Here is a 15,325-nt window from a genome sequence, read left to right on the forward strand (position 1 = left end):
AGGACTGTCTGACCTGGGTACTAACTGACACTTTGGACAACACCAGGACTGTCACAGCCTGGTACTGCTGGAGCAGGACTGTCTGATCTGGGCACTGAGAAATTCTAGATAACACCAGGACTGTCACACCCTGGCACTGCTGGAGCAGGACTGTCTGACCTGGGCACTGACTGACACTTTGGACAGCACCAGGACTGTCACAGGCTGGCACTGCTGGAGCAGGACTGTCTGACCTGAGCACTGACTGACACTTTGGACAGCACCAGGACTGTCACAGGCTGGCACTGCTGGAGCAGTACTATATAACCTGGGCACTGATACTCACAGACCACAGTCTGGCTGTTTAAACTGACTAACACTAAAGTTCCTGGACAGACAGGATAAACTACATGTTCAGAGAGACAGAGACACTTCCTGTTGTCCAGCTGCAAAAACACACAAATACAGGAGACTTTTCCTAAATTTAATACCCAAATTTACACTTCTTCCACAGTTAATTACAATAGATATTGAATAATAATAATAAATATTATTCACAACATATAATTATTACTTACACTAATAATACTGTTATTAATATCATGTGATATTTTCCTCAAGTATAATAATCACCTTGGCCCTGGCTAGCTCTTTTGAAAGCATGAAACTCATAATTTCAGGGCAGAGGGTTTGTGTCCCATGTGGGGTGCCAAGGGCGCAAGTCTAACAACTTTGTCCTGTTAAAACTGAAACAGCAACAGGAAAACATTGCTGCTCCGTTTGCCAGCAGTGGCAAGCAAAAGTGAAATGCCATGAAATGGCAGGAGAGCAAATAGACCCTATCCGTAGCAGAAAAACAGGGATTAACTCAGGAGGTCAGACGATGTCGTGTAGAAACCTATGCCCACAGGCCACAGAGGAGAGGACCGGGTGCTAGGCGGTCTCAAGACATCCGAACCCTTAATGCTGAGCAAGGAGCAGAGCAGACAAAGGAAGTAAATAGGCTATACAACAAGACACACTGGAAAGACATGAATAATCATAGGGATCTAGGAACAAGACAGAAGAGCAGCACCCTCTAGGTGTACAGGACGTGACACTCAGACAGGGTCTCCTGCCTGTGTTTGTACCTCTGATCTCCCCACAGGTAGAGAGACACATACAGTAATTACAGTGAAGAGTGTTGTCACAGCTCTCAACTGTGGAAATGAGAGGATGGACTGATGGATCATGATGATAAACTCTAGATCAGTGTCTCCTACCTGAACACCTCACTCCAGCATCAAAGCCATGAGAAATGCTATACTGTTTCATTTCTTGTTTTCCACAGTCCCTCAGTGCAGACTCTGACCCCTTGCAAAGGACCCAGCTCAGCAGAATTGATCCAGACCCTGGTCCAAAGTGAGCTCCTCCTGGTGGTGAAACCGCAGATCCACAGCCCAGCTGTCTGCATACCACTGCAGCATCATCCAGATCCCAGCCAAAGTCAGCTACTGTCCCCCACTCTCCATCATGATACACTTCCACTGTTCCCTCACAGGGACTGGCACCCTTCACCAGCCTCACATCAGCACTACCTGGAGACAGAGAAAATAATATTACCATGTTTGGAGGAAAAATTCTATATATGTACATATACATATTGAAAATATTTCTGATAGTTTAGTTTTCTGTGTTACTGGACTGCTACTCCATTCCCTGGTGAACTAGAAACAGATTACATGCAGAAACCAACACAGAAAGCATACTAAGTATACTAACTCAACTTCTGTAAAACATTGACACCCACTATCTGCCTTTTCAGATCCTGACTTTGCGTGAGATACTGGAGGGTCTAACAGCATAGTGACTGAGAGATACTTCATACTCTGCAGTATGAGATACTGGAGAGTTTAGCAGCACAGTGACTCTATGTGTGAGATACTGGAGAGACTACCAGCATACATGTAGTAATTCTATGAATTCAGAGGGCTGGGACTTGTATTTCTCTTTTTCTCAGAGCTGTGGTCAGTAGAGTTTTCAGTGCCTCTGGTGTCAGAGGTCTGAATCACTGATGCTTGTTTGTATCTATGTATCAGGCCTCATGTAATAACTGCAAAATAAGAATGGAAACTGAATACTGGTCTGTACACGGTATGAGATTTAAGAACTGATTTAAGTATAGAAAGCGAGGTACAAACAAAGGCAGGGTAGAGCTCTCTGAGAAAAGACTCAATACCGAGCAGCGGGAAGCGGGTCTGGATGGTTTAAATAGAGCTGTGTGCTGCACGGTAGAGTGTGTGCTGGTGGATTAACACGTGCAGCGGCGCTTGTTATTATTAACCCGCTGCTGGTGCTGATTAGTTCTCTTATGGGTTGATCTCCGCTGGCTAGCGGTCATGACATTTTCACTGTTTCAATACACAATTTTTCCAGATTTCCACTGTTTAAACAATTCAATAACTGTTGAACTACACAGTTTCATTTAACACACCGAGCATTACTGCTCAGGTTCAGGTTCAGCCACCTGAAGAAGGCTCCAAGGCCGAAACATTGTGTTTACTTTCTTCTTTTTTTCAGCATAGAATAAACCTATTACTTGTTCCTTTGCAAATTTAAGAGATGTATATCTGTGTGTTTGCTTATGCAATCGTTAGTGTACAAAATGTACAGCAGAGGGGACAAGACACAGCCCTGTGGTGGTCCAATTGAAGTGTAGCGAATGTCAGACAAGCACTTCCCCCAACTTGACCTGTTGAGACCTGTTAGTTAGGAAGTTTAGCACCCACCTTATCAAGTTCTCATTCAGATTGAAGCACTTCAGATTCACACTTCCACTATTATCATCAACTCCTTTCATGTCACCATTTGCTTTACCATGTTTCTTACAATGGAGTTCACCATCTTGCTTCAGTGTATAGTTGCACGGCATAAGTAATATTTTCAATCAATGTTTACTCTTAACAACACATCTTTACCTCGTGTGGCTTCTACATAAATGCTAAACCAATGTCTAGTTATTTCCACAACTCAAACATAACACCACATTTCTGTGTGTGATAATCACATCCTGTATACCCAGGGCAACATTAAGACTATCACAGACCTCAGGGCTATAGACTTTCAGGGGACCCCTCCAACTCACATCACTCCCAATCAACAAACACAACTGTGCCCTACACAACTTTGCCATACACTACATTTAAAGTTCAAATCTTGTTCAAAATGTTGTAAAAAACAGAGCTTAAGATAAGTTAGAATCAAAACTAAAGAGTAATTTAGTCTTACAGTTGCAAAAAGCCTCCTTGGTCCTACATACACATATACAGAAGCCGTTTAAAACTGCTTTTAACACCACCACAGATGGTCTTCTCAACAGACACACAGCGCATTCCTACATTATTCCCAGAACTACAGACTCAACCACTGCCCACTCAACAACACAAGCACCATTACAAAGAATGCAGTTAAATAACACAAATCACACAAAATCACCTAAAATGGAAATAGGTGCTTTTACTCCTCCGCGGTGGGAGTGACAATAAGGACCATGGCTGGTAGCTTAGCTGAAAAATAGTCAAGACAACGTAATCATTCTGACCAGCGATGGATACAAAAACTCTATACATTAGCCACAACATCCAATCATTCACGTTGTGTTCACTTTATTTTATGAGGTTTTAAACAGTTTTATCAATCTGCAAAGTGATGAGGAGACCAGACACGAATTAGTGTGCAGAATGTTCTGGCGGTGCCTTTAATTACTTTGCCTTTTTACTCTTGCCAGAACCGCGGATTTCTTATCACTGGCAGTGGTAAAGCGCCATCTACAGGATAAACTATTAAACAGCATTGAAGCTTGTTCTCAGCCTCTTAGGAGTTTTCATGTTGTGTATTATCATGAAGAAAAATAAAAAATACCACATTTAAACAAACAAAAAAGAGGGGTACCCCTTTCTTTCATACATCTAATTTCAAGCCCTTACATGCCAAGATCTAACACATGAATCATTTAACACCTGATTCAGAGATTAATCATATTCCAAATATACCAGATAAGTTTAATATATTTTGCTAACTAGTAAATTCATTAACTCTCTGTGTTATTGTGAAGTTGTCCTAATAAATAGCAAGCCTGAGTACTCTGATCATGAATCTCCAACTGATGGAGGCAGGAGAAGTATTTATTTAACTTGTACAATATTATTTAAGCAATCATTTGATTTTCATTATCCATGCTTAAAAACTAGCATTCAAATGCACACCAACCAGATTGCAGTAAACCATTCTTATTAAATCTCCACATTATCAAAAAGAAAAATAGTCCTTATTATCTGAATCTTAACCTTAGAAGACCAACTCATGTATCTGTCAAATTATACTCAAATGTGCAAAGTCAATATAATTGCTGCCTTCCAGTTCAGTTCCAGACCTTGTTTGCTATCTGTGTGGCGTTTGTATGTTCTACCTGAGCTCACATCTTTTTTTTTCTCTGGCTTCTCTGTTTTCCTCCCAGATGCTATAAAATTCACCCTGGTGGGAGTGTGTGCATGTCTGTGTCTGTGTGTGTGCCCTGTGATGGATTGGTGTTCTTTCCAGTGTGTCGCCCGCATTGTGTCCGCTGTGCTTGTTGGGATTGACTCCAGCTGCCCTGGGACTCTTCATTCAATAAAGCAACTGTAACTGTTCTACCCTGGTTTCTAATAATAATACAAAATCATATTTTACTATTGTCTAAGCAGTAAATTTTTTTTTCTACAGTACAGGCTGTTCTTTTCAATGTCTAAACACAGCAAACCTGCATGAACCATACAGAAAAAGAAGTTTCTGTAATAAAACTACCACAGTCTCTAATATATATATATACTCCTATCTAGAAACAGCTATGGGTCAAAAATAGTTTCACATCATATTTACCTCCAATAGTGCCTCAGTCTCTTTTAATTAATTTTTCTATATTTATTACTGAATTAAAACTGTTCCAGACTTTAAACACAGATTTACCTCCATTAATACTGAACTATCTAAGGAGCTTTAACACTGAAAGTATCACATAATGAAAAAATACACATCTTTAATAATTCATTTACCTACAATGCTTCCTCAGTTTCTTATAATTATTTAGTGGGAAAACATTACTTCCTCAGACATTTTCTAGTGTTTAAACATGCCTTTAAATCTATTATTATACCTGCCCTTAATAATTCTTCAAGCTAAACTATCACCTTCTCAAGACATTATTTATATAAAAGTTCCATTTGTAATAAAGCCACAACCCATAATAATAAAATATACTCTTATAACACTCTTATCTGTTTAAGAATAAGAATAAGAATATTGCATACAGATAATTATACTGGAGACATAAACTGAAGATAATAGTAAGTAGCAGTAGATTGGCAGAGGTGATGCTATTAAAAATATAAAATTGTTCTTAGCAACTAATTATTTTACCTGACTTACAGACCAATCAAAAATAGTTTTAATGTTTTCTTATGAATACCCACAGTCCTGGATTTAAAATAAAACATTAAAACATTAAATTCCGAGCTCATTTACAAATTATGTTGTGCAGCTTTTCCATCTTAACTTTAATTCTTGTTGTCTGTCTATCTGGAAAGCAGAAGACTGGTCACTTACTGGCTGAGCTGTGCAGCACCAGGACAGCGAGAGAGAAGATGGACAGGCAGCTCTCCATTGTCATCAGGACAGAGCACAGCTGAGACCCCTGTCTTCACCCCTGAGCCCACAGGGCAACTGAGCTGCTGCTCCGCACCCCAGACCCCCAGTAACAACACAGCCCCCCGCCCCGCCAATCACACACAGCACTGCCTTTTCAGACTGACAGCAGGAACCTCTTACACAGGCGGGACGGCCAATCACACAGGGCACTTTCAGTCTTCTCCATATATATCAGAGACACATCACTGTTTCCTCTCCCTGAAGACACTCCCAGCAGTGCGGAGGAGAGGAGAGACAGGAGCAGCTCTGTGTCTCACTGGAGGAAACACAGATACAGATACAGACAGCAGGGCTGCAGGTGCTGCAGGGGCAGGAAGAGATCAGATATTAAACTAAGAAAAAATTGTAGACAAGTATTATATTTTTAAATCAGTATCAAGATAATCAATTATGTATATATGGTCCTGTAATTCTTGCTGTCTGTATCAGGAAGTGTCTAGAACGTGGTCCTGTCTTGCTGTCTGTGTCAGGCAGTGTCCAATGACTGGTGTCCTACAGTGAGCCACAGAGTTGTCGTGTCTCCAGACAGTAATGTCTTCTGGTCCTCTTCAAGGGCAGTGTGAGGAGAGCCTGTGCTTAAGGTGGCAGTGAGGTCATTCAGGTCAGCACAGGAATCCAGAGACAAGGTGGACTGAATAAGAACTGGCTGTCCTGTGACTGTGATCAATAATTTAAATGAAAAAGAAAGAAAAGCTCAGCAGTGATTGTCCCCTATGTACTGAGCCTGTTGGACAGCAGCTCTTCCAGTTGAGTCCCTCAGACCCTGAGTCTGTCTCTGCGCAGCTCTAGTCCACACAGATGTTCCAACCCCTCCAGCTGTGGCCCCAGTGTCTCTCTGTGTGAAGCCGACTGCATGACTGAGACTCTCTAACAGCATAGTGGAGCTGAACTGATACTGATACACTGATACACCCCCAGTCTGAACAGTGTGAGGGAACAGCTCACATCCTCTTCCTTATCATTATGGGTAGTAGGAGCAGCAGTAGGAGCAGCAGTAAAATATTAGTAGTAGCAGTAGTATCAGTGGCAGCAGCAGTTGTGGTAGCAGTAGTAGTATTAGCAGTTATGCTGTATTTAAACTCTCCTGTTCAATATAGCAGAGTTCTTGTGTTACAGCTTCACCATAATAGCTGCAGCAGCAGGAGCCACGGAGCAGGAGTCAGTTTCAAATTTGAAAAAGCAACACAATTATGAAAAAAAAAGTTCAGTCTTTGTTAATACAGCGGTGATTTAAGGCAGAGCTTCACTGGAGCTACAGGTCAGGCTCTGCAGTGAGTCTGTGGTTTTTGCTCCTCCGAGCTCTTCCAGCACAGGAAACCAGGCTGTACTGTGAGGCTGTGGGTGTCAGTGTGATGAGGCAGCTGAGAGCTGGGCTGTACAGGGAGACACACAGGGAGCCCAATATTCAGAGCTCCAGTGCTGCACAGGGAGACACAGGAGAGCCCAGTGTTCAGAGCTCTAGTGCTGCACAGGGAGACCCTCAGTGTTCTCCCCTCCCTACACAGCTCTCTCAGTGTGTCTCTCAGGGCTGAACAGGAGGGGCTGTTCCTGTCAGAATGGAGGCTGACTCTCAGAGCTCCAGTGTCAGTATGAGGAGAAGCTCTCAGACTTGACTGCTGCCAGAGCCTCTGAGCCTGAGTGGCCATGAGCACTGAGCTCCTCAGCAGCTGAGAAAAGCCTCCTGTCTCCTGTGGTCACAGTGTGGTTGAACACCTGCACTGTCTTTCTGCTCCTTCTCCCTCTCTCCACCTTCCTGTCTCTCTCACTGTGTGTGCTCTTATCTGTCCATCTCTCTCTCCTCTTCTCTCACTCTGACAGTCTGTGCAGAGTATCTGAAGGGGATGTAACATTTGCTTGGCAAAGGAAAAGACTTCTCAGAGGCAGAATAAAACAAAAATATTTTTCTCCTCTCAATCAGATTCACAGCTCAGACTCACACACAGAGCTCTGGGTCCCTCAGTACTTTACCCAAATTCCTACCTCCTGAACAGACAGAAGCTCATCTCCTTCCTTCTCTTTATCCTGACAATTCAGAACCAGAGGACATTCAGACAATCAGTGCTGCTACATGAACAATATCAGACAGAACACCCTGGACTCAGGTCACATCTCCCCCTTTTCTCCTTCTTCACAGCCTCTTAGAGACAGAGAAGAGCTCCTGGTTCTCCTCTCTGTGAACTGGGCTCAGGGGTCACTGATCTGGCAGCTGTGGGCTCTGTTCCAGGTCAGAAGCAAGAAGCTTCTATTAACCCTCTCCAGGACCTCCAGCCCTTAAGTATTACTGCCCTGATTCATTGTCTTTACTGTAAGTCACTCCTCCAACCCTCTGTCAGAAGTGTTTTACTGAAAATTGAGCAATATGTGTTTATCTCTTATTATTATTTTTACTGATTTAATGAACAGCAGTATTGCTACTCTTATAAGTGTAATATGATTATCAGCAGCAGCAGACCAATGGTCTTGTCTACAATAGTGACCAGTTGACCAGTCTGTACCTCTGAGCAGTGGGACTCAGATCACACAGAAGACCTGTCTGTGTGTTATTCCACACCAGCCCTGGGATACAGCGTCTCCCACACGTCTCTCACGGAGTCTTATAAATATACAGTTAAACAGAGTCTGATAACAGTTATACAGTTAATTAAATCACCAAACTGGCTGAGGAACTGAGAGCTCGAGTGGAAATAAAACCAGGAGATGCTCTTCAACCTTAAAAGCGCTTATTACAGGGACTTGTGCCCTTTCTCTTCTGCTCTACGGGAGTATGCTATACAACGCATTGGTCTGTGAAGTAAACTATTTTTTTTGTTTAATAAATTGTATTCCTCGGTTTGTCGCTCTCCATTTCCAGCTGTTATGTCTCCTCCAGCGGATATATGGACAAATATGTTATATTTGTAAGAAAAGGAGTCTCCTCCAGCGGAGACGCGCTCTGCTCTGTCAGAAAGAGCGCTGTGACGTCACAGACACCAGCCAGAGTGCCGGGATCAGAGAGCGAGACCGCGGGAAGCGCGCGGAGCGCACTGAGGAGAGATATTGATCACTTATCTATCGACAACCAATTAATTCAACTAAAAAACCTTAGAATCATCGATTAACTTCACCGATTGGTGAGTACTGATTCTTTTCTTTCTTTAAATTCTTTAAATATCTAGAAAACAGTCAATACAGCCTGTATCGATCAAATACCATAGTGCGTTTAGTGTTCATACTGTTCAATCCCAAATTAAAGAATAATTATTCAAATGATTGTTTAGAAATTGTATTCTAGAGCTTGGAAATTATATTCCAAGTTGATAAATTTGTGTAGGTAACAGTTTAAATGCATTTTTCCACTGTTTACAAATTATAAGTATGGTAACCATGGCAACACATGCCACTTCACTGTGCCCAGCTAGGTGTCTCGCCTTCGTCACAAAGAGTGGTTTGACGTCACGGACTAATACTAATGCGAGTGTATTCATATTTAATATTAGTGAGAGTACAATCGGTAGCTTTAATATTAATGCTAGTGTTCATGTCAGTATTAATGGTGATTGTGCTTCTGATAGTTTTGATGCCAGTATTCATGTTAATATTAGTTATAATTATAGAGTTACTGTTAGAGTATTTACACTAGTAGTCATGTTAGTTTTAGTGATAGCATTACTGTTATTATTAGTATTAGTAGTGTAGTAGTAGTTTGTGTCAGTGATAATGATAGTGTAATTCTTAGTGATAGTGTTACTGTTTTAATGTTAGTGGCATTTGTGTTAGTGTTAGTTATACTGTATTTGTAGTTATGAGTGTGTGTGTGTTTGTCTGTGTGTGTGTGTTGGTGTGTGTCTATAAGTATTTGTAGTCTATGTGTGTGTCTGTGAATGTGTGCGAGTATGTGTGTATAAATGTATGTCGTGTCTGTGAGTGTGTGTTGTGTCTGTGTGTGTGTCTGTGAGTGTGTGTAGTGTATGTGTGTGTGTCTGTCAGTGTGTGAATGTGTGTCTGTGAGTGTGTGTAATGTCTGTGTGTGAATATATGTGGGTGAGTGTCATGCAGTGTGTGATAATGTGTGTGATTGTGTGGGTGTATATCTGTCAGTGTGTGTGAGTGTGTGTGTAGGTGGGCTTGGGCTCCACTCGTGTGTCTGACAGAAGTGACCCATCAACAGGTGTTGAGGTCCAGAGTCGCCTGAGAATGGAACCACTTTCTAGATTCCAGACCAACGTCCAGAGAGCTGTGAGTGCTCTGTTTTTATCACTATTACTAGTAATGACAGCAGTAGTAGTATTAATATCAGAATTAGTATTAGAATTTGTAGTCATGGTCATAGTATTAGCAGCAGGAGTAACAACAGTGGTAGTTGGATTATCCAAGCAGTTACTCCAGGAACTACAGTATTGCACATTTATACTCTATTTTCCAGGTATGTTTTGTAAAGTGCTTTGATGTTCTGGATTAAAAGGCAAAATATAAGAAAAAAATTGATTGATTGATTGATTGATTGACTATGAGAGTGAAGTCTGGTCGAACTTGTTTGTCTAACTGAACTGTCCTGTCCACAGATGTCAACAGAGGTGAACAGAGAAGATGTCCAAACCCACCAGAGACTGGAGACAAGTCTGAGAGTCAGGCCACAGACCCAGAGAGCTGTGAGTCCACTGCTGGTCTTCTTCATATTGTGATTCTTCCTCTTCTTCCTCCTCCTGAAATTAAAGCTCATCGCAGTAGCAGGGCTCTGTTGTTTTCTCTTGAGGAAGAGAAAGACTCTACCTGTCAGTGTGTGCATCTGCGTGTGTGTTAGTGTGTGGGAGTGTGTGTCTGTGGGTGTGTGTGCTTGTGAGTCTAGTCCAGCCCGTGTCTGTAACAGAACTGTATCTGACATCCCCAGATCAGGAAGGAGGTAACAGGAGACTCAGCCAACACAGGAGCCAGACCCAAGACCCCAAGAAAAGCGAGTCTGCATTATTATTAGTAGTAGTAGTAGTAGTAGTAGTAGTAGTGAGAGGGTGAGTGTGTGTGAGGTTGTGTGTGAGAGAGGGTGAGCATGTCTCAAACTCCATTCCTAGAGGGTCTGGTGCATCATCTGGTTTCCTGCCCAGAGGTCTTGGTTACAAAGTTGATCTAATTTTTTAATTAAACAAAAAATATTCTAATACTGTACCTTTATCCAGACCTTAAATATCCAACTATGCCTTGAATATTTTGAGTCTTCAACAGTGAGAGACATCAAAATATATTATTAAACACATTATTTCCACATCTTCTTATGAAAATAATTAGATTAAATTTTTAATTGGCTAGCCCCGTTTAGAAAGAAAACCTGGAGATGCACCTGGCTCTCCAGGGATTGTGAATGGGCTTGAGACCCCTGGTCTAGCAGAACTGGCGCCTCAACAGGTCTCGACAGGGATGTTGGGGATCATGAAGCTGGATAGCTGAGGGCTGGACACTGCTTCTGGATCGAGGACGACAGGCCACTGTCATGTAGGGTCATCTTGGCCCATGATGATGATGTGTGTTTGTGTGACTGGCTGGTAACTCTGTTTTCTCCTCCCCAGCACCGCCTGGAGAAACTCGCTCAAGTCGAGAGAGGGATGGCCGAGCAGAGAGAAGGGTGTCACACCGAGACCTGGGGCAGATCCCACAGGAACATGAGTATTGGCTTCAACAACATGGTTGGATAGCTTGTTCCACACACCCACCACCCTCTACATACAGTAGTGCCTCCTGTCCTGACTGTAGGGTCTCATCCAGCTCTCTCTTAAGATAAGCCACCCTATCGGCTTCAACAACATGGCTAGACAGCTTGTTCCACACCCCCACCCTCCTCTATGTAAAGAATACTGTATTAATACTGTCAGACTACGAATAAACCTGTACTGAGACACAAACTTGGTTGGCTTCTGCTGGTGAGACTAAAGCAGTCATCTTGTTGACAGGTCTTGACATAGACGGACGTGACCCTGAAAGGCCGGAGAAGGGCAACCGATACTGAGGCTCTGAGCAAAGATTCGTCCAGTGTAAGACAACCAATGTGTTCTGCTCAGGATGATGATGGTGATGCAGATGGTAGTGTAGATAATGAAGGTGGTTATGATGATGATGTTGATGGAAAGGTGTTGATGATGATGATGGTGGATATGATGATTGTCATGATGAAGAAGGATATTGTGATGAAGATGGTGGAGATCATTTATTAGAAATGTGATGAAGATGATGGTGACGAAGATAGTGGAGATTATAATGGTGGAGGTGTTGATGATGGTGACACAGTCATGCCTGTGTGTGGCTGTGTGTGAAAGGGAAGGTGGGGTTGGATCAGGTCTGCCGCTGTCATCTGATAGGACTGTCAGAGGAAGAGGGAGCAGACTCCCCCTGTGTCTCGCCCCAGGCAGCCGAGAGCTGCAAGTCTGTGAGCCTGATATGTCTGTGACGTCTATCAAAAGTTTGGTTTCAGCTGCAATGATGGTGACTGTGATTGCTGGGAGACCAGGGGCAGGGCTTGGTCCTCCTGGAGAAGACCCTCTCAGTTTTCTCTCTGTCCTCCTCATGCCCTCTCTGTGCCCCTGTCCCCTCAGGCCAGCCAGCCAATCACCAGGCAGGAGACCGAGACCCAGCTGTGGAAACACCCTAAGGCCCCGGAGAGGGATCTGCAGGAGGACAGGGCATGGACCTCCTCCTTGGCAGCCCCCATACCCCATTGCTTGCCCCCTCACACACCCCCTCACCCACCCCCTGGTACACCCGCTCACCCGGGCCTGACCCCAGCGGCCCTGTGGCAGCTCAGGGAGGGCCTGCAGGTCGAGCTGGAGGGGCTGCTCCAGGAGGAGGAGATACAGGTGCGGACCTGGGCTCAGAACATGATATCATCTATCCAGCTGGACTGCCTGGCGCTGTACAATGAAGTCCTGCCTGACTTTGAATCAGAGGGTGCATACGCGGGATTGGTAAGTCCCTTAAACCCCTCCCCCTTGCTTGAATCACACTGAGGTATGCAGGGGCTGGGGTGACTCACCTCTCCAAGACACCTGCATCATCCACTCCCATTTCACCTCAACATGGTTCTGAGAAAATCTCCCGTCCCCAAGGGGAGAGAGACAGGAGCCGGGCTGGGCCTCCAGCCCTCTGTTTATTCAAGATTATTGCCTCAGGAGGTGGGTGAGGTGGAAGACACACTGTCTACAGATCACCACTAGGGACAGCGTAATGCAGGGGGTGAGACTCTTGATCATGGATAAGGATAACAGTGGGAATGACTCCTCCTCTCTTGACTCACTGCCTACTGATGATGTTATGTCACTCCAGCTCCTCCTCATGGTGGTGTCTGCAGTCAGGCAATTTGGAGAATCGTTGAGGGATGATGATGAATATTCACCTTTCTTGTTCTCCCAGGGCACAGGAATCATGAAGCAGGACAGCTATGAGGAGGTGAAAGAGGCGCTGAAATCCTACTTCGAAAATACAATGGTCAGGTGTGACTTATCTGAGGTGGACAAGTGCTTCCACCAGGCTGCAGCCGAGCTTGACCTTATCCTGCAGAAGTACCTGGGAGATGTTGTGGCCGAGGTCTGTGAATAGCAGGTTTATTTTGATAAAAGACATTTCTAGTCCCCTTCTATTGTTGGTGTCTATTTCATGTAAAGGATTTGACTTGAAAATGAAACGTTTAATCGACTTACAGGGAGTCTTCTTTAAGATGTGTATCGGATCTCCACTGTCACTTTACTGGACTTTTGAAGTAACCAATCTACAATGAAAATATATACTGCACATCTTAAGGAACATGAAGAGAAATCCGTGTGCTGATTGTCACCAAAAATGTCACAAATTAACCGCCAAACTGTTTAACATGTCCAACGACCTCTTCCTATTTTGCAGTGATTACAATTCTTTCAGTTTCTTCTCTTGTATTTTCCTTACTGTTTCACTGTCCCCTTCCCCCATGTGGAGATGGATCCACAGACGAAACCCTGTTTCACCATTTGTTTGTTCAAAGTCTTTGGACTGACTTGCGACTTGCGAAGCCCCAGTGGCACAATCAGTCAGCGTGCACAGCAGAGTCATGGCGATGTTGTGTGTTCACGCCTCACCTGGAGCAATGGCACCTACAGATCCAGCCATTCAAAATGTGTGGAGTACGTGGCGGTAAAACATGGTGGGCATGGCGAATCAGACCACATTTGAATTGAAATATGATAATAGTATCTTGAAGCACCTTGTAAAATCACCAGGTGGAGCTAATAAAGCTTAACATCTCATATACAGCATTTGAGCTGTCACCAGAAAACGCCTGGTTTTGAATCCCAGTCACTGCTGAGGGACAGTCTTTTTACAATTAAGAATTTAAGTTGCATACTCTTTAGATTTTTAATCATTTGAAACTGTGTATTACAGAATGTCAATCATTAAACATTAAAATGAAGGTATATTTTATAAAAGAAAGATTCCTCTTGTGTACACAACCTTCCACCTCCATCATAAATATTTTAATTATGCATAAATATTTTATGCATCAAAGTCTTTAACTTGGTAACTAACATGGGTTCTGGTTTTAACATGCTTGTTCTAACATTATTAAGCTTATATTCTGTAATTCATAAAAAGATATAACGTTTTATCCTTTTCTAAGAATACGTAGTAAAAACACCACTTGCTGTTATTGTAAAAAAATACATGTTGTAGTGATTTAACATCACTTGATAGTTATATTAATATGGGATCTTATTAATCTACTACTACTACTATAGTCCACTATAGCTTATTGTGAACATGATGTGTCTTTTTCAGGTTTACACCTGAATTGAGAAAATAATGACCAGACACATTATTATAGTTTCAGTGGTATTTTTAATTTGTTTTTCTCGATTCTAATTACAATACATACAACTTCGTTTTAAGGCTTGAGGCGTCTGTTAAACTGCCCAACTGAATAAAGTGTTTTGAATCAAATCGGTTGAACAGTTGACAGTATTCCCGTTTGATAATTCACGTTTTTATTTCATTATTAATATAAATTAACATTGAATATGTTATGATAAATATATATAAAAACATGTTACTATAGTGTACATTATACTTACTATTTTATTTTTTTAAAGTATTTGTTAGAAGAAAAACTTGTGCCGTAAGCAGGTATTGAACTTGGATTGTCAAGGGCTGCTCGAAAACACAGCTGAGATGAACAGTTTAAAGTGTTTTGAAAGTAATCATGCGCGATTGAGTCAAATTAAAAATAAACCATGTTTGCAAAGAATGTGGATTACAGTAAATTAATATCAGGTTTTATACTGCGATAACGAGCACAAGTATTCAAAGAAAAGGTTAATCACGTAACTCAGTTAACTTTGAATGTGTTGTGATATTTAGAAATACCATCAAATTCAATATATTGTCAATAATATTTACTATTTTAGTTTTTCAAAGAAATGTTTATCTGTTAAAAGAAAACTCATGGCAAGAGCTGGGTTCAATCCCCCAGCATACAAGTCAGATGCCTAAGCCATTATACCAACACACTGCTTGACAGTTCAAGTTATAACTGAACAGGGCAGGCCAAAATTTTTCAAGTAATCGCGGGTGAATGAGTCAAATTGATGCAGATGTTTACAAAGAAAGCCTACTACTGTAATATTTTGAGCTATATGAA

At 42.3% G+C, this 15,325-nt stretch overlaps 1 protein-coding gene across 1 annotated transcript; it reads left to right on the forward strand.

Moving 5' to 3' along the window:
- The first annotated feature begins 9,873 nt into the window (after positions 1-9,873).
- On the forward strand, positions 9,874-13,257 carry LOC148812519 (uncharacterized). Its single transcript, XM_088908590.1, has 6 exons — positions 9,874-9,915; positions 10,242-10,328; positions 10,568-10,630; positions 11,238-11,354; positions 12,258-12,626; positions 13,072-13,257. The coding sequence occupies exons 1-6, from the start codon at positions 9,874-9,876 to the stop codon at positions 13,255-13,257; spliced, it is 864 nt and encodes a 287-aa protein (XP_088764716.1).
- The last annotated feature ends 2,068 nt before the right edge of the window (positions 13,258-15,325 follow it).

Source organism: Atractosteus spatula, assembly GCF_055471065.1.
Source record: "Atractosteus spatula isolate fAtrSpa1 chromosome 10 unlocalized genomic scaffold, fAtrSpa1.hap1 SUPER_10_unloc_2, whole genome shotgun sequence".
NCBI classification, from domain to species: Eukaryota; Metazoa; Chordata; class Actinopteri; order Semionotiformes; family Lepisosteidae; genus Atractosteus; species Atractosteus spatula.

Bases quoted from the DNA above. Each gene is read 5' to 3' on its own strand.
- LOC148812519 (XM_088908590.1), top strand. From the start codon at position 9,874: ATGGAACCACTTTCTAGATTCCAGACCAACGTCCAGAGAGCT. The intron at 9,916-10,241 runs GTGAGTGCTCTG...TCCTGTCCACAG, and splicing joins AGACCAACGTCCAGAGAGCT to ATGTCAACAGAGGTGAACAG. The intron at 10,329-10,567 runs GTGAGTCCACTG...TGACATCCCCAG, and splicing joins GGCCACAGACCCAGAGAGCT to ATCAGGAAGGAGGTAACAGG.